This window comes from Mercenaria mercenaria, chromosome 3 (genome assembly GCF_021730395.1).
Source record: "Mercenaria mercenaria strain notata chromosome 3, MADL_Memer_1, whole genome shotgun sequence".
In the NCBI taxonomy this organism is placed as follows: Eukaryota; Metazoa; Mollusca; class Bivalvia; order Venerida; family Veneridae; genus Mercenaria; species Mercenaria mercenaria.
In genome coordinates this window covers 52,467,398-52,492,214 of record NC_069363.1, presented here as the reverse complement: position 1 = coordinate 52,492,214, position 24,817 = coordinate 52,467,398, and the positions used below count along the sequence as shown (strand labels likewise).

Sequence of the window (24,817 nt, the reverse complement as noted above, 5' to 3'; positions counted from 1 at the left end):
GTGGTTTTCTATATACACCAAGACGTACGTGCATACTTGAATGGTATGAAATGATTCTATATACTATCTAAATGTCTGTTCTAAGATAGGGGTATTCAGTTTCTTAGTTTAATTAAAATGACTTTTAAAGAAGAATTGTAAAAACTTTGAATTTCGTGTTGTTGTTTTTTCTTTGATCATCCATCACAAACTTTAAATTTAGAACATTCAACACAGGTTTTCTGGGTTGGGCTTTAAGTAGTGGACGATAATTTCCGTGTGATTAAGTATTCTCATTATGCAATTCGGTATTCTTCAAACTTCATGAAGCTCTATGGGCACATGGTTTCCGTAGAATGCCGAAGTCTCATCCGGGTAATACGTAATTTGCCGATTGGCATTACCGGCCCACTTCATATGCGAACATAATTATGTAGGACTGCACTTGAATAGTATGTGACTGATTATACATTATAAAGGTAAAAAAAACAGTCACAAGATATTATGTTTCCTCTAAAAGGCATGCTTAAATGTGATTTATAACGTTAAATATGAAATTTATTCGCTAAAATCTACATAGGTTTTTTCTTTCTTTTTTTTAATTTATGTATATCTCTTTGAAAATGATAGCACACACTTAAAGATTATGGGTTGACGTTAAACTAAAAAAAATTCAAATTCAAAAAATTTCAGTTAGACAGTTGTGATCTTATCTGTTTATGTTTTAATAAAAGATAAGTCACTTTAACATAATTTGGTCGACATTGAGCTGTGAACGAAACGTCAATTATACCACAAAGAGGGAGACCAATTAAAATTTTACCCAGGAGTCCATATTGATTGTTAAACATAACCGCACAAACTATTTATTGAAAACTCCAATTCAACAAACATGTCCGCGCCAGGTCATTGTAAAAGTATCATAACATTTATTCACAAAAGACCATTCAATTGGGTTTTCCAAATTTCTTTAAGCCACGATTATAATATGACATAGTAGTATGCAGGTCATCTTTATAAAAAATCAGATAAATTGATCGTAATTTTGAGTGACTGTCACAAATTTTGAAAATAGTACAGGAAATAAATATTTGTTAAAAGCAGTGAAATATAAAATAAGGGATGGACATGTATGAGGTAAAAAATAAACATACAAACATTTGTTCTTTACTAGTTCAATAGTCTTTGACCTATTCATACATAAAATTACGTTTAAAGGGCTTTCGATTTTATTACTTAAATACTTATAAATAGATAAATGCACATTTAATTAATCTTTATGAAAATATAATACATAAAACATTTGTCATGAGCATGATTATTTTATTTTGCATTTGTGTTGTATTAGTTCAGTCTATAAAAATTATTGTACTTTCTATAAAAAATAATGTACTTACTATAAAAATTATTGTACTTACTATAAAAATTAATGTACTTTCTATATAGTGGCGTAATGAACACTGCAACGGTTGTGTTTTGTTTTATCAATCAACATATGAGCCGCGCCATGAGAAAACCAATATAGTGGCTTTGCGACCAGCATGGATCCAGACCAGCCTGCGCATCCGCGCAGTCTGGTCAAGATCCATGCTGTTCGCTTTTAAAGCCTATTGCAATTAGAGACACCATTAGCGAACAGCATGGATCCTGACCAGACTGCGCGGTCGCAAAGCCACTATGTTGGTTTTCTCATGGCACGGCTCAATTATGTACATCCACGTCGTACAGTTGTTTCGTCGTAAATTCAAAATTCAACTGGTAATATTACGCATACTGTTTATGAAATATGTGTAAAATATTCTATTTTAATGTGACTTTTTTACACAAATCGTCGGTTAACAGTGTTGCTATTTGACCAGTCGAACGTTCTTTTACGAAGACCAGAGAAGTTTTTATCTCAGGATGTTAAACAGAAAACAGAGAAACAATATTGTCCTGCGAAATTTCCAGAAGAAGAAAAATTGGATTTGTTTGAGGGGGGTGTGGGGATGGAGATGGGTGGGGAGAGAAAACACATAAACTGAACAATAAGAACTGAAAAATTATCTTGAACAGAAAAAAGAACAGTTCGCTGAACTGCGGGATATGAGTAGGGACATGTGTGTGGTTTTTATCTCAATGGGACTAGTTACTAACTCGTGAGAACAAGAATTTTACTCGTGGCTACACAATGATCAGTTTGTAGCCACAAGATAAAACACGTTCTCGCGCTTGTGACGGGAACCCATGGGTACGTGATAAATAACACGTGGTCACGAGATAATATATCTGTCCTACGAGTTAGTACCTCGTTCTCACGACTAAAATAACTCATGACTACGAGATACTAACTCATCGAAACGGGAAATATCTTTGTCATAGGTAACATATAACTCCTGTGAGTTACTACCTCGTTCCCACGACTAAAATAACTAACAGCCATCAGATACTAACTCATCAAAACGGGAAATATTTTTGTCATAGGTAACATATAACTCCTATGAGTTACTACCTCGTTCCCACGACTAAAACAACTAACAGCCACCAGATACTAACTCATCAAAACGGGAAATATCTTTGTCATAGGTAACATATAACTCCTGTGAGTTACTACCTCGTTCCCACGACTAAAACAACTAACAGCCACCAGATACTAACTCATCAAAACGGGAAATATCTTTGTCATAGGTAACATATAACTCCTATGAGTTACTACCTCGTTCCCACGACTAAAATAACTAACAGCCATCAGATACTAACTCATCAAAACGGGAAATATCTTTGTCATAGGTAACATATAACTCCTATGAGTTACTACCTCGTTTCCACGACTAAAACAACTAACAGCCACCAGATACTAACTCATCAGATCGAGAAGTTAACGCTTGAACAGAGAAAACAGCCTGTTCCTACGAGTTAGTGCCTCGTTACCACGGCTAAAGTAACTCGCGGAAAGTAACACTTTGGCAATATACTTCAAACTTTGCACATTCGACACAGGTGAAGCAAATGACGACTTTTGATGTCATGTTATAAACATTTATGTAGCAACTTGGCTAACTAAATTACGCAACTTTATCTTCATGATCACTCTTTTTGCAAAATGTCACGAAAGCCGTTAGTGTCTTGTAATATAAAATGTTGTACACAAAATCACAGGTCATATTCAAATATGATTTTTTTCAATTACTATGTGTGTATTTTCTTATTAATTAAAACTCATGCGATTCAGCCCGGTAATTAGATTTCATCTTGGTATACTGATGTTTTGAAAGTGTTTTGCAAAAGAGCCCTGCAAATGGAGGGGGGAAATCCTTTTGCAATATAAAATTTCGACCTAGGACTTTGTCAAGCCCTAAATGAAAATGCAGTTTTCACCCTTGCAGATTACAAGATGGAAGGTTTGCCGGCAGAAATGATGCAAGATGGGTACAGTGTAATGGGCATTAAAGCAGCTGGGCATCAACATGGCATATCAATCATGGTTTTTTATCACGGCAGTAATCTACATGTATTTGCAACACGGCCACGCGGGTACGCAATATACATTTTTAATTTAGACATCGCAGTAAAGAGGAAATTGCTGTTCACAGTTGTTGTAAACAGAGGTTTTATTGTACTGCCTAGCTAGCGTTCATTATCTATATCGCTTGTAATAGACAGAGAAAAAAATCCTTAATCTAAAATCAGCACATTCGTAAAATGCATTTAAGGTGCAAAATTTTGTAAATTACCTTTAAGTTATAATAACGCTTATTAGCTATTAGTTGCAGATTTCGCAATAGCTTTGACAAGTTTGATTGAAATATTAACAATTTATGAATACCTCTTGAAACATTCACAATATTTAGATTTTTGTTCATGATACAACACGCTGTTTTGATTTAATTTGAATGGTATTTCTGACAGGTTGAGAATAAAAGTCTTTACAAAAAAAAATTGAGGACAACAAGTTATTTTTTTAAAATTACATGTTACAACGCAAGCGATTTAGATTGTCGATTGTGTATTCTGTGTATTTTCTTTGTAATAATCGAATACACCGTCAATTGTATGAAACTGTTCAACTGGTTGCAGTTATAAAAGTATAACTGGCATTTTATCATATTAATCATGTTATATTTTGAATATCATATAGGCTAAGGTAAATATATATGTGCACTGCTACTTTAGTGACCTTTGCAGTGTGCATATTGATTCGAATCTTCTGGACTGTGTTTGGTTTTATTAGAATAAATACTATACATGTTTTACCGATGTTGGTCATTGAGAGGACACATTAGCGGGATTCCCTAAGAAAATATACTTCTATATTTGCAAGGTCCTCATAAATTCATAACTGAATTTTGATAATCATAAATAAAGTTAAGTTTATCTGACGTTGCCACCGGCATTACCATGGAATGTGTTGTATCTGCGTCTTTATTTCGTTAGAAGACCTTAAAAGCTTCACAGAATTGCTGTAGTATAGTACAACGATAAAACAATCTTATTTAGTGCGTTTCCCTCGGTCTGGATTTAACAAACATAGGAAGCTAAAAGGCTTCAATAATTACGACACTTGACTTCTTAGTCCAGGGGCCGTATTCATAAAGCATCTTAAGTATAAGTTTTGACTTAAGTTTAAGATTTTACTTAAGTTTGTGGTGATTTCAGCTTAAGTCTAAGTAAAAACTTAAGTCCTATTAATAAAACAGCTTAAACTTAAGATACGTAAGAAATGACTTAAATCAGAAAACAAAATGGCGTCGTGAGTACGATTAAAGTGTTGTTTTTCAGATAAAAGCACTTTAAACATAATTGTGCATGTTGTATCTATCTGAAATTAATGTTGTTTTTTTAATGTTTTCGTCCACAATAAAAGCCAAGAATTACTTACTAAGTTGTTTTATGAATAACAAATATACTTAAGTAAAATAAATTTCATACCTAAGTAATACTTAAGTAAATAATCAATTTCTTATACTTATACTTTAGATGCTTTATGAATACAGCCCCTGTGCTACTTTTGTTTCCATCCGATTACAATATTCAAGCAGGTTTTGGTTCTTCAAATTTCAGATAGGAATCATTTTTTTAATTTTCCTCGAATTTTAGAATATCTCATGTAAAATGTAATGTTTTGATTCTAAACTGAATCGGTTAGACGAAAATGAATTGAGTTATGAAATATATATAATTTCAGATGACATTAATGATGATCTCACGTGTGTTATAAAGTATGATAATTGGGTATCGCCAGCAAGTGTAACAGTTAATTGGACCATACCACCTCTAACAGTAGACCCGGAAGATTTAAAAATAAACATAACATGGTAGGTAATCATTCTAATTAGATCGTAATCTATAAACTTGAAGGCGTTATACATGGAAAGTATGTATGAAATCTTTGTCAAGTTTGTGACTGGGTTATTTTTGGTGTAAAAAGAGACATTGTTAACACTCTAGAGGGCACATTTTCTGAACTTTCTAATCTTCATGAAACCTGTTCAGAATGTTCGTCTTTATCAGCTCAATGTAAAGTTTGAAAATAAGATATATTGCTTCTAAAATAGGTAACACTTTCCTAGCCGTAGGAAAAGCTTGTTTGCATTCTAGAGGCCACATTTTCTACTTGGTCTTCATGAAACCTGGTTCAAACATTTGCCTTTATGAGGTCATGTTCAAATTTTAAACTGGGATATCCATTGACAAAAACTACGTCACGAGGTCAAATAATTGATTTTTTTACCTCAGATGCCATGTATATTTTCTTATTGATCTGCAAGAAACTTTGTTAGGATATCTGAATTTATTGAATTCATCGCAAGTCAGAAACTTTGATATCTGAGCTCAAAAACTTGGTCACAATGTCAAATATTAGAAAAACCTCGTTACCACTTTTGCAGCTACATTCCCTGACTGTAATTCATGTAACATTGTCAGAAATCTTCGATAAGTTTGTAACTAGGTCATCTTAGAATAAAGACTAGATCACCCAGGTCAGATCTTAAGAAAACCTTTTAAGCAGTCCATAGGCCACATTTAATACTACATTTGTATGAAATCCAGTCAGAATGCTTGTTTCAATGAAATATAGACCAAGTTTGAAACGGGGTCATCTTCGGTCAAATTCTAGGTCACTAGGTCAGAACATTGAAAGACTGTGTAACATTCCAGAAGCTAGATTTTCTGTCTGATTTGCAAAAAAAAAACATGGTCAGAATGTTTTTCTTAATGAAACCAAGGTCAAATTGTCTACTGGGTCATTTGGGGCAAGACATACATCAGATGTTCATAGTCCTTTGTATTTCGCAATATTTCTTCCGTGTCGTTTCATCCCAGCAGGTAGAGCAACTAATAATATAGAAGATATGAGCCATGCCATGGGAAAACCAACATAGTGGCTTTGCGACCAGCATGGATCCAGACCAGCCTGCGCATCCGCGCAGTCTGGTCAGGATCCATGCTGTTCGCTAACAGTTTCTGTAATTGCAATAGGCTTTGAAAGCGAACAGCATGGATCCTGACCAGACTGCGCGGATGCGCATGCTAGTCTGGATCCATGCTGGTCGCAAAACCACTATGTTGGTTTTCCCATGGCGGGGCTCATATATACTGCTAAATACGAGACCAATGTGGATCGAAGGTCATAAGTCTAGACAGCAGTGTCTGAATGCACTTAGCCATTGGTAAGTCTCAAAACTAATCTGAGAAAGAACAACAGCAACAAAATTCCTGGAGTTTTGAGACTGATCTTTTCACTCATTTCTGTAATCGCGGACAAAGATAACTTTTATAGTGCTCTGAAATAAGAAATTAATGGTACTTTATTCTCGTGATAGTTGGTCAGATTGAAATGGTGACCACAGTTCCTACTTATCTGTTTTCAGGTACACCCTGCAAAATACTGGTCCATGTCCAGAAATTAGGTTGACTTCATGCACCTGGTATTATGGATATGCCATGAACTTTTATTTCAATTTCAACGTGAGTGTCATTATAACCACAAAAACAGCCCAAGAAAGGATATTTAACAAGGATTGGGACGTGGATCCAGATGCTTGCAGTAAGTTCCTAAAAATCCATCCTTATTTTGTTTTTCTCTTTTTTTCTGCTGTGGCCAAATGGACGCTTTTTAACCTTATTAGCCTAATAAGAAATATCCGTTCGGAACCAGCTGAAGAGGTAAACGCATTAGTGATAAGCTGTGATAAGTGAGTCGAGACTAGATCGCTAGCGTAATGGTAGAGCGTTAATTCCCTGATAAGTGAGTCGAGACTAGATCGCTAGCGTAATGGTAGAGCGTTAATTCTCTGATAAGTGAGTCGAGACTAGATCGCTAGCGTAATGGTAGAGCGTTAATTCCCTGACGATGTCGTACTAAACTCGTGAACAAATCATGCATGCTTTGCTCTTAGAATGAACAGAGAAATGTCTTCTCTTCTGTTATACTCTCCGGCAGTTGGTTCCATTGAGGTTAATTAACATATAGGGTAGAACTTGTTTCACAATGGATTTTAAGTAAATAAAAATAAACTACTGTAAAAGTGAATAAAAATGTGTTTGTATCATAAAACATCTTCTTTGACTATAGGAAAACCTCCTGGTATTGATCACATGGTGACAGAATCAATTAACAGCACATGCGTGAATGTTAGTTGGTGGTATAACAAGACATCAAAATGTTCATCTTTTGACGGCAAGTTTTATCAAATTTCTTATGGAAGGAAAATTCAGACAGAATTTAAGGTAAGCTTAAATCTTTTAGCTTTACTTCCTTGTTACATTATTGATAAGCACAGTTGGATAAAATCATTAGCCATATGGGTATTTGAGTGGTTATGAAATCTCACTTTGACCTCTTTCTTTATGTTAACGGAAACATAGTTAGTACCCTACCTTGTACATGTAGAGTTTTTAGGGTCCCTGTTATTTCCATCTAGCCAAAAAAGAAATAGTAGCAGACAATGAACCTAAAAGTGTATTTTAAACCATGATTTCTATGGCCCATGCATATAGCAAACATATTGATCATCATGTAAATATCATATAAACTTTTCGAGACATGAAAAATGTAACCAAATACTAACAATCAAGTTATTTTTACTTTCAGACACATGATCCAGAAAACTCTACTCTAGTTACAGTGTGCAATACCAGTCGAATCATTTGTAACCTTCAACCATTTACCATGTACGTATTCGATATACAGGCCAAGTTCGGGGACTGGAAAGGCCAGATAAGCGGGCATTTCAGCGACAGCAAACTGACAACACTTACAACACTTGAAGATGGTATTTACGAAAACACCTTGTTCTCTTACTGCTCTATCAGCCTCTTGGTATTTTAAATCTACATACCCGTTATGTATAATGCTATTCATCTACTTTTCGATCAAACACTTCCGTATCGGTATACGTCGTGAATACCATCTTTATTTTGCATGATTTAGATAGAAATTATATTTCTTTTTGAAGGTCTTCAGAAATTATAGGTTAAATGATACGTTTAATAACGCCAATTTTACGATCAAAGCGTATATTTCGCTTGTGTATTTTGTTTAAAAATTACTTCATAAATGGTTGTTAAGTAAATTTCATTTGTGACGTGTTGAAAGTATGTGGAGGTCAACCATAGCCATATATTTCATATTCAAGTGGAAATTACTAACCTGCGATTTTTAAAAGTTCCGTTTTCTGTTTCTTTTTCGTACTTTTATTTGATCGGAACAGCAAAATATAAATAAAGCCAGAATTTATTGTAACGATCGATCAACAAATAAAGACAGAATTATAATTCTAAAACGTTTAGTGGCCCCAAAGGTACTTTCTGAGAATATATTCAAATTAATCAATATGTTTAATAAATTAAAACGTCACTTTTACCATCCCGGGATAGTAAGTACCCCGGATCCTGTCCTATACTTAATGTGAAGTCAAGGAAAAACATAGTTTACGGAAAGGTACATCAGAAAGCAGTCAACGAAATTGTGACTGGTTTCTTCTTATTTCTGTCGATTGCAGCCAAGTTAAAACGCCACTATATGTACTTATGCCACTAAACGAAACTAGTCGGATGCCCACACAGACAAGGCAGCGGTTGGAATGCTACAAATTATTACAGTTTCAGTATTCGTTTTATCGAGTTCGATATGTCGCCTTTTCGTTATGTCATTTTGTCCGACGTCGTAATTTTCATGACGGAACAACGTCATCGACGTAAAAGTGTCATGGTCAAAATTAGGTCAGTTATAAGATACCATCGAGAACGTCGGTTGTCAGTTAGTCATGTTTATAACGAATTTCAGTAAAATTCTTTGAAACACGGCAGGTAAAGAATGAAAGTAAGTAACTTTCTATAAATCTATAAATAATTTAGTTACTTACAATATTAGATAAGATACATATGTAGTCTTTAAAAACAGTTTACATTGTCCAATTGTTTCATGTTTCTGAACCATTTTACGAGCCGCTTATAGCTTATAGCTTGTCAACGTCATATCTAAATTCTTTAGAATCATGTATATTTGGACTCCGTCAACTTCATATTACTTTCTGTTAATTTGAATAATTATGTTAAATATTTAGATATATAATTGATAGGTGTAACGTGTTTTGACAATAATGCTATTTGAGGTATTAGGTCAAATATTCATTTAATATTCATTTATTTTCCTTTTTTTACGTATTACACAATGAGTTACCGGTAATTTACAAAGTCGCTGATAAAGATAACAGCGTAATGAAAAACGATGACAATATACCGAATCTCGCGAGAGCAAACTAGGATTCACGAGAAGACACATCATGTAGTATCTACATATGCGCATACATGTCATACAAGAAATAACATTAATCTAAGTCTTAAAATGTGTATTGATGTATGAAAATGTTGTTTAGAATCTTTGTTTAAACTTCATAAAATATCATAGCGTTGAATTTTAGTTTTATCTTTTGTTTAATTTGGAATGTCCCCACACATGTCATCGTGCCCACGAAAATGACGCGGAAACTTATGATGAACTTCTTGACAATGTTATGTGTTATAAAACTTAGCTTGGGGACGTCTCTCAATTTGTCAGTTTGAGTGTGCGCTCAAGACTGACCTAGCATATTTATTCCCAGAATAGAGTAAATACATTAATATATAAGGCATACTTTGATTAAAGCAACACAGGAAAGTATAAAAATGAAAGACAAGTCTTATAGAATTCTTCTCAAAGAACATACAATGTACCTTCAACACAAGAGTAGTCTCGTAGGAATTGAAGGACCGGACATGTAAAAATATTTTATACGTTGTTATTCAATACAGGAAATAAAAGCGGACACATTTATCCTCTTTCAACCTTCTTATCACGCTATTCCTACATACTTGTATATATAGTTGAAAATGGTGAACTATTTTACATCGATTTACGCATCAACAGATATCTACGACAAAAATCTTGGACAAAAAAAGGCCATTATTATTTTTATCTAAGTAGAAAACGTGCAGGTTACACGGGAATATGAATCGTTCTTGCAGTATTGACTCGCATCCAAATGTGATCCTGAAACATCTGTGAAAAAATATCATATTTGATATACAGTATCCGCACGCATCATTTGTTTGTGAAAAAGATTGATCATTTTAAAGGTCACAGATCTGCAACGCCCATCTTGGCCTATAAAAAGCAAGCCTCTTCAATCAAAGTCTAGAAAGACTGCTATCATACAGGTGATGCTAAAAAGCCGTGTGGCCTGAGTTTCGAACAATCTATTGGCGACTTGTTTAGGAAATTAATAAATCCAGGTCCCACTTATGTAACAACTGTTTGTTGAATTTAATTGTTCAACAGAGTTCCAGTATTACACTTTCATTTGATAAATATCTGGATATTTCAGTTGCTTAAAGCATTAGAAATATTTTGTTTTCAGTCCCATATTGGTAGCCAAAAGGGAAGTAATAATAAACCGGGTTAGATTATTTTTTTTAAAAAATCGCATCTGTTAAAGAATATTATGGGATTTTTTTTATTGATCGGCATTCTCATAATTTATTTGTGATCCAATTATTCAGATTCGTACGATCATATGTAGTTACACTCCATTATTTTGCGTGATATACCAGTTATAGCACATGCTATTTCAATTTATGACGCAGTTCCTGCTGGTGCACCAGATATGGCACGTGGAGGTTTCAGTGTGATTGAAAATAAATGTACAAACGAAAACATTAGAACAATACGGATTTATTGGAAGGTATGACATAAGTAGTGTAGCCTTGCTGGGGAAAAAGTTTGTTCCTTCACAACTACGCATTTAAGGTAGTTCTGCATGTTATTTTTAATAATGTAGAATTTGATTAAACCCAACCCTGGTTTTTCAAAACTTCATAATATACTTAGAAAATTAAGCAAATAAAAAAGATAGGATCGTTTTCTTGATTTTTTTTTTAATTTGATTTGAAAAATGTGGATCGCATACAAGTTTTCATAATGGAAGTCTATGGGAAAATCACAAATTTGATGACATTTCTGCGAAAAGATTTTTTTCTATAGTAAAGATTTTAATGAACTTTCTGATGATTATAAACTAACATATATATGGTCTATAATGTTGTGGCAGAAAATGTATAGGTCTGTCTGCTTGTTTTTAAAACATTTGACAATGCTTAAAGAGATTCGCACATTTCTAGCCGATTTTGAGACTTTTTTGGAATTAATTAACATGTCAAACTTTTTAATATCATATTTTACCCCTAGAAAGAAAGTAGCATTGTCGTTTTTACTTACATGTTGTTACTTTTTTATATATAAAATGAGTTTCGTTTCTGTATACCGAGTCCAAGCTTTGTTCAAAGATAGTTACGCCAATACTTCCAGTTTATCAAAAGTACATATTACCTTAACAGATTAAGATGTTAATAAAACTGATCATTATGTATGTCTTTACTTAACAGTTATTGATAGATAAAATCTTGACAGTAATATATATGCTCAGTAGGCTACATATAGAAACGCAACATTTTTACCCCCGATTTTGTGCATACTTTCCTTGTACATGTGTATTTGAATTTTGTGTAGTAGTATTGTAAAATCGTATAGAAATCTGACCATCATCCAAAACCAAAATAAAAAAAATCAAGTAAGTGCAGTTTTCTTGTCAATTATCAGGTTAAAAGATATTGACTGTAGAACAAGTGTTGCGTTTCTAGATGTACTCAGTATATGTGAGCTGAAAACTACAAGACATTCAATGTGTTCAGACTACTATCTTTTTTTTATGTCATCCACAGGATGTGCCTAGTCACCTGAAACATGGAATTATTACACATTTCTTAATGGACATAAGGGAACTACCTGAATCAGGAAAGCCTGTTACCAAATCAATTCATGGACAAAGTTATAATTATCTTGTTACACTCAAATGCAACACAAAATACGAGATAAGACTCCAGGCGGAAACCTCTGTCGGTATTTCATCTGTATATTCATCTCTTTCCATCCCTGATACCACTCGAGGTAAGTTTTATGCTATCCTTGCTTTAACCACTTAGGCTTTCAAAATCTTAAGAGTTATAGCACTTTGAACGGCTTAAGTACATGAAATCAGATGAGGTGGCAAAACACTATGTACATTGTTTACCCTACATTTTCGACCAATCACATGTCCGCGAGACATATGTAGAATTTTCGTATATCTATTCACTTAAAATCACGAAGTCGACCAGGGGCTTTTAACTAAAACCATTAGTCGCTTTGCCTCTTCCCCTTTTTATTTCTGAATGTTTAGGAGTTCACATCATAGCTTCTACCCTATACGTAAAGCATCAATATTCACCATTCTTCCATATCATTTACAAGCAACTTATTATTTGGAACCATAAATATGTAGACACATCATAAGGTGAACACAACATGCGATTTCTCCGTATTGTTTAAAGCAGCCGTCAATATGCATCCTCATTTTGCAAACCTTCAATCTGACTTAAATTTATAATTTGAAGAAATAAAACGGACATTCAAAGTTTACAAATAACTAATATTTCTATTGGTCGAAATTGTGCTGTAAAAATGTTCCGTTTTTTTTTTACAAAATCCCCTCTATTACGTCACATTAAGATGTTACTTACAAAAAACTAAAGAAACATCAAATCGAACATGATTAAATGTGTGTGTATAAGTGGTTTGAAATGTCACTGCTGTTAAATGAATAGTCTTAAACTGGAACAGTTTAAATGTCTGTGTAACTGTTTAAAGTGCAACCATTTGTAGCATGTCAAATGGGAAATTTGCTCTCTTTTTTTTCGAGAATTAAATGTACATAAATGACGTAATTTGTACAACTTGCCAATAATCTGTCTGTTCAAGTGTCAGTTTGACATAACATACACCAACGTGTTGATCATTTTTGTTGTACGCTTGATTGCTTGCATTTAAGTTCGATGAACTGCGTGTTGCACTTTTACGTTTAGTGAAAACTCAGTATTCTGGTTTTGTGGACAATCAATATCCGTCATTATATTTATATTTATAGTCCTTATTATTGGTCTAAAAATAGTCACATGATTAATGATAAAATGTCGTATTGACTCGTTGGTGGAGAAAAATCACGTAATGACCTCAAGCAACGACGTCATTGCATTTTTACATTTACAACAATGTGACACCGTACATAATTTAATTCCAAACAACTAGATGAATGACCAAACGCTGTCTACGTTTGGATATGCTTAGCTTTTTTTTTTCTAGTAGGCTACGAGTTGCCTTTTATATTTGGTACGCCGTTGTCATTATCACTTTTCCAGGTTGATTAGTCCTCATTTCGACCTCAGTAAAAGGTTATCTAAGTTTTATTGTAAGTCCATCAGATACTAACTAAATGTTTTTCTTACATGTTCCTATGTATTAAAATGTCTCAAAGCTAAACATTATAAAAGACCAAACATTTATTGTTTCGATGTATCCTTGTTCATCATTGATACCGGCATATGTACTTTTAAAGTTCTGTCATAATTGTCCAAAGCTGCCGGATCATGCTTTTAGGGCATGTTCTGTTTTGTTGGACATATTAGATGCATATTACATGTATAAACACTCACCTTCTATGATGTTACTATGGATAAAATCTGTGGAGTATTTTCCAAAAGCGTTTTGCCTTTTGCCGAATTGAACTTTTGCATTTGAATTGTTTCCTTTTGTCGCGGTTATCCATGTACAAATCTGTTCATCTGTTCAGACCATTCTATGCGCATATAACTTTATGTGCCTGTGAACAAAAAGGGTTTATCAAGGTTTCAAACACATTGTGTTATATGCCATCATTGGTACAATATGCTGTCCACAGTCTGATGGATTTTTTAAAGGTCATTTACATAAATCAAAACTATTTTTCTACTACTACTGTAAAGGATACTTTAATAAACCAAAAGGCGAAATCAGTTGGGTTTTCTTCGTATACGATTTAAGGGAGGGCATCTTAACAGCTATATTTAGTAAGTGTGTAACGAGTTGCATATAGTTTAACAAACGTTTCAACATTTGTTTTTGTAGATTCTGAAAGAGCAATAAAACATGTCATACCCGTCATTGCAAATGAAAGCTTCCACGTGTATTGGCTGAATGACATTGAAGGTGACACCCAGTCGTCAGTGGAACACCGTGTGTTCTGGTGTTTGAAGAATGTTGGCAATCACTGTATGGTAAGGAAATTCACACCGATAAAGTATCCTGCAGAGAAACACAAAAAAGATTTCCTCGTCATTACTTGTATTAGTGTTCATTATGCAAATACCTATGCCATACGTCTCTGCACAAAGCCATACCGTACCATTCTTTTCTCATTGTGCGCAACATTGGGAAAATGTGCTTTCATAGGATTAATGATTTTTTTTCGGTAACTCAGTTGTAAAATGGCTTTTTCAGTCACCATTAAGTATTCAAATCATAACCAAACAGTATTTGCCTAACGGTGGAGATCTAGCTTGGACTTTTTTGTCGTTGAGCATATACAACAAAATGTAAACCAATGACATTAGCAAAATGTTCCTCACTGAATAAGCATAATGAGTATGTCTCTAAAGAAACAAATCATTAGTTAAAGAAAGACTTATACTAAGCTGGGAAATGATGCTTGTTTATAATATCGTATAATTTTAGTTTTCGATGAATTTACTTTTTTATTGATATAAGCAGACATTGCATTTGAATATTACATGTTGCCTTTATTAACACTAAAATATTTGATATCAGGATCTACAGAAATCAATATTTCTAATATTTCTAACGGATGCCCATTTTGTGTATACATACATACTTATTATCGATAGTTTTAAGCAATATTGCAAACTTATACATTTTCTGTTTCAATCTCAGTCTCCAATCAACTGGACCAAGGTATCAAACAACTCTTCTTTTGTCAGTGTCCCTGTGCAACATTGGTCCCTGTCGCATAACTATCGGTTCGGTGTAGGATATGGGGATACCGGAATCACGTGGGAAAATTGCCATTACACACAGACTGAAGGTGAAAATATTTGTTTGGAGTTTCCTCAACTGTTTTTTTTTTAATACAAGAGATATGTAACACAGCAGAAACGATTGAATTCAATCAGTTTGATTTATATCGGTTTAGGCTGCTTAACAAGACTTGCCAAAATCTATTCCTGGTGGTAGCACAACACTGTGTAATGTTTTAATAAATGAAAGAAAAGTTGCAATTTCTTAAACGGACTTGGTTGCTACACTAGCTAGTTCAAACAACGAAAGGGAGCTCTCTAATTTTATCCGATCCTTCTTCCCTTCGATTATTTATGTAGAAACAAAAAAACTATTTATGTAGAAAAGCGCTATTCTAAGAATGTTACGTTAAACAGCTATAAGATTTGATCAATTGAATTAAATCATTGAATTTCATGGTTGAGCACCATCGATATCTTATCTACAATTCCGCCACTTTGTTGAACTTCTGATAATTGTAAAATAATACACAGTTTTACATTGAAAAAAGAACTGAAATCCTAACAATGTAGCTGTAGCTTGAATCCATGATCATGAATAGTTACAATGTGTTTTATTTAAGAAATAATATATCTCATCCAGTGATTTGTCGTTGAATAAATCATTGTTTGGAGTTCAGATGCGAAGGAATTATATCACGAGGGCGCAGCCCGAGTGATATAATAATACGCATCTGAACGACAAACAATGATTTATTCAAGAGCAAATCACTGGATGAGATATATTATTTCGATTCTAACACGTTACCAAGGATTTTTAAATACATCCTTGACGACATTCATTAAATATTTGCCCGTTTTCAATTGGTTTCTATTCCAGCGCGCCGCTATGCCATTTGACGCCATGACGTAATAATTGTGACGTCAGAACAGTGATTTGATGTATGATAATTCACTGTTTTCTGCCTTCTTTGTTTAATAGGAAAATGAATCTGATCGTGTTAGAATACGTTTTTTGTTGAAATATACATTTTATTTAAATTTCAGATCTCCGACCTCCAGTAGGTTTAAGGCTCGAATCTAACGCTGTGTCACCTGATGGGTCAATGTCATTCTATTGGGATAATTATCCTTGTGAAAGTCATCCGCCCAGCCCCTTTACCAACCAGTTTGTGATATCATTTTGTACAGTTAAAGGCAAAAATGACAAGACATGCCTGGGTAGGTGAAGAGCAACATTTCTCACATTTCTCCTGCCGTTTTAAACATGTTATGCTTTGAAATTAGAAGTTCTTGCTGAAATTCCTACATGAGTGTCAGCTTGTTTTATTATTGTATATTTGATGAACTGATACAGTTTTACTTTTTCAGCCAAAATTGAGCGACATTATTTGGACAATTGGTTTCCTAAGGATTTTCTTCATACAGTATTTCCTCTTGAATGTATAAATTTCAGGTACACCTTCCAAAACAATTGTTGATGGCAGAAGAAATGCATATGTTTTTACTGATATGGATCCTGATGAAGTGTACATGATATGTCTACAAGCTGTAGGTATATCAAGCAAACATTTTGGCAATAGCTCTTGCACCACTGGTCAGCCAGCAGCACAGCGTAAGAATTTATTTTCCAATTATCATTTTTGTTAGAAGGTCACGTACAGTTTATTACGTGCTATACCATGAAGCAGGAAAACAGTTTGCAATGATGTAATACAAATTTACGTGGGGCACAGTAAAAGCCAAGTGCCTGTCTGAACATCTTAGATGCAATAGTCTATTCGTGTATTTTGTAATTTTGAGATGATTCATTGTTCTAACAGGATTAACAGGGGATGTTACGAGCGTTGCACTTTTCATTACCTCGCCGAAACAGACTAGATGAAACCGAGGTTGTTTTTGTGCTACTTGATTACTATATATGCTTTTTATGTAAATATGTTTTCTTTTTGTGTAAGAAGAATAAGTTTATATAATCAGAAAGGTAATGAGTATTTAAAAACTTCATTTTTTTTCTTTTTTCTGTGAACCGGGAAAGGATTAAATCTAATCTAGTCTAGCGTGTTTTTGTTTGATTTTTACAGATACGATATGGTCGAGTCCCCTTACCATTGTGGTATGTGTAATTGCTGCTGCCGTTCTTCTCTCATGTGCAGTATATGGTGCTGTAAAATGCAAAAAAGAGTTAGTTAGGTAATGTCACATTTGTACGAGACTGCAAAATAATTCCTTTATAGAACCTCCTGTCTTAAGCAAATGCTGTGTGTTTTGCTTTTAAACTTATTTATGGTCGCCGCGGAAAACCCATATGGGTGACTCTTCCAAAAGACTGGTAAAACTTTAGCAGATAGCGCAAGGTACAATATAGGCTCAAATTCCAGAAGCTTCACCGATTCTTTTGTGAACCCAGTGTGAAGCACCACTACATCGGACTCTCATCCCAGTGTTAGTTAAATGTAGCTGGAGCTTAAAGTTGTTTCCAGTTTGAACAGAAAGTTGACCATTTTATGAGCAATTAAAATAGAATAAGTACGTTAACTTTGAGATTGCTCACGGGAAAACGTTCAGATTACCCTTACCCTTATAGGGTGGCCAATCCACGTAATAATTCGGTATTGTACACACGGTGAAATCGCTCGATTCAAGTAATTGTTTTGCTGAAAGAAAGAACTTGTTTAGTAATATAAATCTCGAAGGCAGAAAAACGAACGTTTTCCTCGAGACACATTCTCAACACTTTTTTCAAACATTTGGCCCGAATGTTCCTTTTTTTCATATACCAAAAGTCTAGGTAACGTGAACACTCTGATTTGTGCGAAGTGTGTGATGAAGGTGTTAGGACTGTGTGGCGGACGCTTTTGCCGAGGAAAGTATTCGGTTCTTTTTATCTTCGGCGCTTTTTAACATATTAAACCCGTCAAGTAATAAAAGCGTTATAAGCAAAATACTAGCTGGTTCGAGCTAGTACTCCCGTGTGTACGATACCGAAAAGCCACATGGGCTGGTCACTAATTCCCTGTCTGAATAAATACAGAAGACACTTCTCTTAATAGAATAAAAATGCTTACAGAGGGATTAAGATTGAATGGCAGTTAATGTCTTTCAAATGAATGCGTTAGACCATATTACATACACCGTTCCTTTGATATGTACGGTTGAGATGTATAGGGATTTATTTTTCTTTCTTCTCTTAATATAAATTATATGTACATTTGTAATTTGAAAAAATGCATATCTAACATAATGTTTCGAGCATTTTCTAACTTGCACGTGATTTTTCAAATTGTATTCATGAATAAAAACATGAAAACAAATATTGTTCCTACAATAACCATCCTTTCATTCTTTCAGGAAATGCAAAAGAGATTTTCAAATCACTATTCCGGTATGTAAGCAATTGCTTAAGGTTGCCATACAAGTAAATGTTATAACATTTCTCAGTTCAAGATATCACAGTCTTATAAGTACAAGTAAGCAGCTACGACCCGACAAGTTCGGGACAGGAGTAGTCAAATTTTCTAGAATTATTCCATTTTCTTCAGTCTGTACTTGTGACATATATTGTGCAGTTTTGTAGTAACTGGCAAACGGATACCTTTGTTAAACAAACTCCGCTCACTATATCGTCCTCGTAGCCGAAATGTCACACTTATGCGCTTTGAATTGGCATGTCAGCAGAGCAAGTACTTTCACAACACTAGCTTCCTGTAGCCAACAGTTCAATATTAAAGAATTTTATACGACCTTTCCTGAAAACAATAATGCGTGCAAATGTGCTGTGTTCAACGACCAGCTAAAATAGTAATACAGATACACCTACTATTTGCAGGATGATGGACCAGAATTGAGTCGCCAAGATGGTGACGTTCTTTTGGTTTGTATATTTTCATGAATTATAAAACTTGAAATACACGATAAACATTCACAAAGTGATGTTGAGTGAGGCATTTATTGCACTTTTTCTTGAAATGTTAAGAATTTGCATATTAAATGACTTCAAGGAAAATTTACTGGTTGTTTTCTAACCTTTGACTTATAATTTCAGCACGTATACCAGGAGTTAGATAACCAGCATACCAGCAGCGCCAGTTTGCCAGACACTACACAAACACCTTTACTTGGTCGGATAGACACTCTTTCCTCTCCACCGGCAAGGAAAGGGTCAATTTATTTTTAATATTCCTGCTCAAATATTGGACAAGACTTGTATGTGTGTAAGTTACCCAAGAAAGCTAAACTAAATGTTTCTTGTAACACCTGAAAATACTCCTTTATAGAAATGATGACTATTGTCATCTACACTGTTGTCCTAATAACGAACAATGAATATAGTGAACATGCTTAATTGATTCTTGTCGCATACATCATATTTTTTTAAACTACGCAGTGGTTGCAAATATTGCTGTAGTGTCGCACACAACAAACAGAAAAACGGACGTTTATCGTAAACGACGGCAACACAGCGTTCCTCGTAGCAAGCATTTGTTGTGTCTATGGAAGAGAAAACGTTTACAGTGTCTAGGAATTGCATCGTCGCCTTTGTCTACTTTATTGTCTATTGTAACTTATTTTTTGTCATTCATTTTCAAATTTTCAAATATGCTTTGTTTTCGCTTTTATTCTATCATAGCAGCGTCTGCCGTCCAAATTTATATTTCATTTTTCTTTCTATTTTTTCCGTTATGTTTCACCTTATTTGATATTAATATGGAAATTTTTGCATTACTTTTCTTTACATTATGTACCTAGATTGGTGTATTACACTATTGATTTTATATTGAAATGTCTACACTTTGCTGGCATTTTTATCTAGTTTGACCTCAGGAAATAAAGTCTTTGAAACACTGTCATTAACACTAGTTGTCATTAAAAATTAACATATTTTCTTTTATTATTTTCACATGTAATGCCTTTATCTTAATGTTTTCTTAAAAAAAAGATTATTTCATTTTTGACTCGAGTTGAAAACTGCTTGAAAACAAAATTTCGTGAAAAATGTAACATTTCTGGGAAGATTTTAATTTAAAAAATGTTACTGATGATTTGAGCCGTGCCATGGGAAAACCAACATAGTGGGTATGCGACCAGCATGGATCCAGACCAGCCTGCGCATCCGCGCAGTCTGGTCAGGCTCCATGCTGTTCGTTTTTAAAGCCTATCGGAATTGGAGAAACTATTAGCGAACAGCATGGATCCTGACCAGACTGCGCGGATGCGCAGGCTGGTCTGGATCCATGCTGGTCGCATACCCACTATGTTGGTTTTCTCATGGCACGGCTCATTTAGTAAATTCATTCATTTGTTTTCGTATGCTTATATTATCAATCAGATCAAAACAATTTTCACGCATTCCTTCAAAGTATACTCCATGCACAAAACACACTCTTGAAGATTTGCTGTCTATGACCTAAATTTTGCAAAGCAGTCTCCCCTTGTTATACTGTTGAGACTGTAAATTGCAGTACCAAGCACACTTCTAGTTGCATAGCGTTTACCTGCGAGTATTTTCTGTCTCTATGGAAAAGGTCACAGGGACTTGGGTCAGGAGAATATGGTTAGTGCTCAGCCTGAACAACCTTTCCTTGTTCTAAGGAACTGTACTGGACTTTTGTAGGCTGGGTTAGCTTTATGCCTTTCAAACCTTTCCTTTTACGTTTATACCCTTATTTTGACAGCTGTAAGTACTTTATCGTTGTACAACTTGATTGTGATTAGTTTAGTCGGTGCCAGTATTTGTAAAACGGAACCATTAGAATTGAAGAAAATCGCATATAAAACATTCTTGGCAGTTCTTGTCCTTTTTGCAATGACCGGCCCTGCATGAGTTTTTTCTCAGCCACTGTTATTTATGCATATCTTGGGCCCAAAATAATATACCAAAGTTATTATACAAAATAATATACCTCATCCCCAGTGAGCAACTCAGAAATTTTCTTTGGATTACAATATTCATTAATTTTTTCACATCAGCAGTTTTTCGACGCAATCTAAACTCTTGGACCGTTGGTCTTCTGTCAACTAATATGGGATCCATCTAGCGCAAATCTTCTTTGATATTAAACAGTCATTTAGAATATGAAGGATGGTCCCTCCTGAAATGCCTATGGTATAATGCCCATGGTATACGCTATTTTCGACATTGTATATCGACCATCTTTTTCTACCACACGCCAAACGACAGCAGTGTTTTTCTTTGTTGCTGCAACAACAAGCCTGTCCTCACGGTTACTGTCTTCTAGAGGATTTTGACCCCCTTGAAATGTTTTAACCCATAAAAAACACTTCCTACATACCAACATAGGACTATCATAGATACGACACAATTCAGAAAATATATTAATTATCTGAGTGTGTATAATTAAAAAAAAGTGGATAACTTGATCAATTGTAAAGTTCTGGATTAAATCGATATTTCATAGTGTTGAGTAAACATCTGATTTCAAGCACACGAAACTCCCGTGCTGTTACGTACAATAATTTTTATGACAGACCATCAGAGACAGAATTTATTGAATCGCCCTCATATCTAACAACATAAGCTTCTTTAGATATGTGGGAAAAGAGTAAAATGGTTAAAGTTCCTTGACATTTCGTATACAGCATTACGAGTTACTGATATCGCTCATAATATGTAAAAGTAAAAGACTTTCATTTATAGGTCAGACATGTTTCTTTATCTTTTCGATATCTATGGTTTAAAGATAACTTCTTCTATAAATCTTATTTGTAATATATGAAAACGTATAATTTCTATCATGCATATTTTAACAACATTAACGTATCAATTCATTCTATTTTTCTTTCATAATTTTCATGAAAGTAATGTCACTCCTTATCATGCACAATTACATTTATTACCCCAATACTCTTACTGAATATATTTACATATTAAAAATTGTGAATGTCTTTCTTCAAAACTGATACAGCTAATGTTTCTATGGCATTCTTTTCATTAAATTTGATTATAAATAAGACAAGTCACGTGTCATTCAACTTTTATAAAATCACTAGCAGAAATTGCGATTTAATGTATATAGTTTTATCGCGTACATGTAGATACTACTTAAACGCATTACGAAGTCAAAATGTGTTAATATTATTCAAGATGACACTGCGGTCGTAAACGAAGGGTTACCCAATAAAGGACCAAATCCACAGGGAATGCCACATTCAAAAAACGCAGCGAGCAAACACTTTCTAGATCTACTATTTATGGGGAGAATGTGTTGTTGTATACAAGGAATCGATATTAAGATCCCTGAAAGCTGATAAGATGATATGAGAAACCACATTAAAAAAACTCACAGAGCAAACACTTTCTAGATCTACTATTGATGGGGAGAATGTGTTGTTGTATACAAGGAATCGATATGCTGATAAGATGATATGAGAAACCATACTAAACTAAATGATATTCCGTTACCAGTTACATTTTCAGTGAGATCAAGATTTTTGCTGTGGTTATAGTACAACAAGTCTTTGTCACTACAAGTGACAGAGTGTATTTTGATCTTAGGTCCCTAATCTGCCTAAAATACTTCTGTCTTGTTATGGGCCAGAGAACCTTTAATGCGTATGTAAGATTTTTTTTACTGTACTCCGTATCTCACAGGTAGCCAAATGAGTCTATTTGAGTACTTTGGCAATCCGACTATGATCGGACGTCCTGGATATAAGAGCTACCGTACTCTGGACATGTTCAACTTGTCCATTATAATGCTATTAATACCATTAAATCACTGTATGGTACCTGCACTGGTAGCCGTGTGTTTGGGTACCTGCACCGGTAGCCGTGTGTTTGGATCTGTCCAGTATGGCGTCTCCCGAGCAAAAAGGACATAAACATCATGTGAGTCGCTAACGGTTTCTCTAATTAGAGTCTAATTGTTATAGGCTTTGAAGGCTAGTCTGGATCCATGCTGGTCGCAAAGCCACTATGCTGGTTTTCTCATGGCGCGGCTCACGTAAGTTTTGCTGATTTCTACCATTAAACTAAACAATTTATACCGTTTCAGTCATCATTCTAATTTCCAAAGGCTTGGATATAACATGATCAAATCATTGCAGTCTAAATTATTAAGTGATAAAAAATGTTGATAATGACAGTCAAGATGCAAAAATGATATTTTAAATGATGTTGTCAACTTTCTTGGAACTGTATGATCATGAAAATTTTAAGCAGAAAGACGTTAATTTTTGCGTACATGTATTACTTAACCCCCCCCCCCCCCCCCCCACACACACACACGAAAGACAATACAAAATTTTTTTAGTCATATAAACGACGGTGTCTACTTGTAGCAGTGAGCACAATATCCAACTTTATAGTGCTGCCTCACTGGAATATCACGCAGTAGGCACGTGGCATGATACCAACCAAGTCACATCATACTGACACCGGGGTGACCAGTTCTAACACTATCCTCTTAATGTTGAGCGCCAAGCGAGGAAGCTACTAGTACCATTTTAAGGAAGTTCCCTATGGGGAACATAAAAAGGGAAGCAGATTCATATTTTGATTACTTTAATTCTCTCTTATGCTAGCTTAATATGTCTTTTTAGTAGTCATTATGTACATAGTAATTAAATCACCCAAAATTTAAGTGTGTTAAACTACCAACAAAATAGGTTATTTAGTTACACCGACTATTCAAATTAAGATGGCCAAAAATTTCCAAATAACTGCCTTAAATGTGACCAAACATGTCCTTATGAAAGAGGTATAGCTCTTCGAAAGACAAAGCTATAACAGAAATCACCTGATATTAATTTAAACATGTTACAGAGGATTTTACCGCTCGGTTACATGTATATAATGAGCCGTGCCATGGGAAAACCAACATGGTGGCTTTGCGACCAGCATGGATCCAGACCGGCCTGCGCATCCGCGCAGTCTGGTCAGGATCCATGCTGTTCGCTAACGGTTTCTCTAATTGTAGTAGGCTTTAAAAGCGAATAGCATGGGTCCTGACCAGACTGCGCGGATGCGCAGGCTGGTCTGGATCCATGCTGGTCGCAAACCCACTATGTTGGTTTTCTCATGGCACGGCTCAATTATATTGATGAGTTACTACTCTGGCGAAGTGGAGGAGGCTATCGGGTGAGCCGAAGGCGAACCTGATAACGTCCGGAGCCGAGCCAGATAAACTTTCTTCATCTTAGGCACTAACCTATTATTCTATTTATCTTGTCATTACTTCATTTTCCGATATTTGGCAATTTATTTTACAAAAATAAGTGTGCGACAACCGCTTTAATGATGTCATATTCGTAATGACGTCACTTATATAATGACGTGAGTAGTATTAGAATTACCGAAGCGAACTCAATTCTGACCCCCCTGACCCCTTGTCCCTATTCTATAAGTGCACTTTAACCTTGCCCTAAACTTAGAATACTACTTAATACCCTGAAAATCTTTTAAATCTTTAGTTAA

The 24,817-nt window shown here is 34.7% G+C and overlaps 1 protein-coding gene across 1 annotated transcript; it reads left to right on the top strand.

Annotated features, from left to right (window-relative positions):
- Window positions 1-916: 916 nt before the first annotated feature.
- Window positions 917-20,281, top strand: LOC123524763 (interleukin-6 receptor subunit beta-like). Its single transcript, XM_053538496.1, has 15 exons — window positions 917-1,116; window positions 3,345-3,492; window positions 5,144-5,273; window positions 6,831-7,006; window positions 7,535-7,689; window positions 8,054-8,234; window positions 11,086-11,183; window positions 12,220-12,445; window positions 14,477-14,625; window positions 15,299-15,449; window positions 16,429-16,602; window positions 16,838-17,574; window positions 18,733-18,766; window positions 19,211-19,255; window positions 19,427-20,281. The coding sequence occupies exons 2-12, from the start codon at window positions 3,426-3,428 to the stop codon at window positions 17,029-17,031; spliced, it is 1,701 nt and encodes a 566-aa protein (XP_053394471.1). The 5' UTR covers window positions 917-1,116; window positions 3,345-3,425; the 3' UTR covers window positions 17,032-17,574; window positions 18,733-18,766; window positions 19,211-19,255; window positions 19,427-20,281.
- The last annotated feature ends 4,536 nt before the right edge of the window (window positions 20,282-24,817 follow it).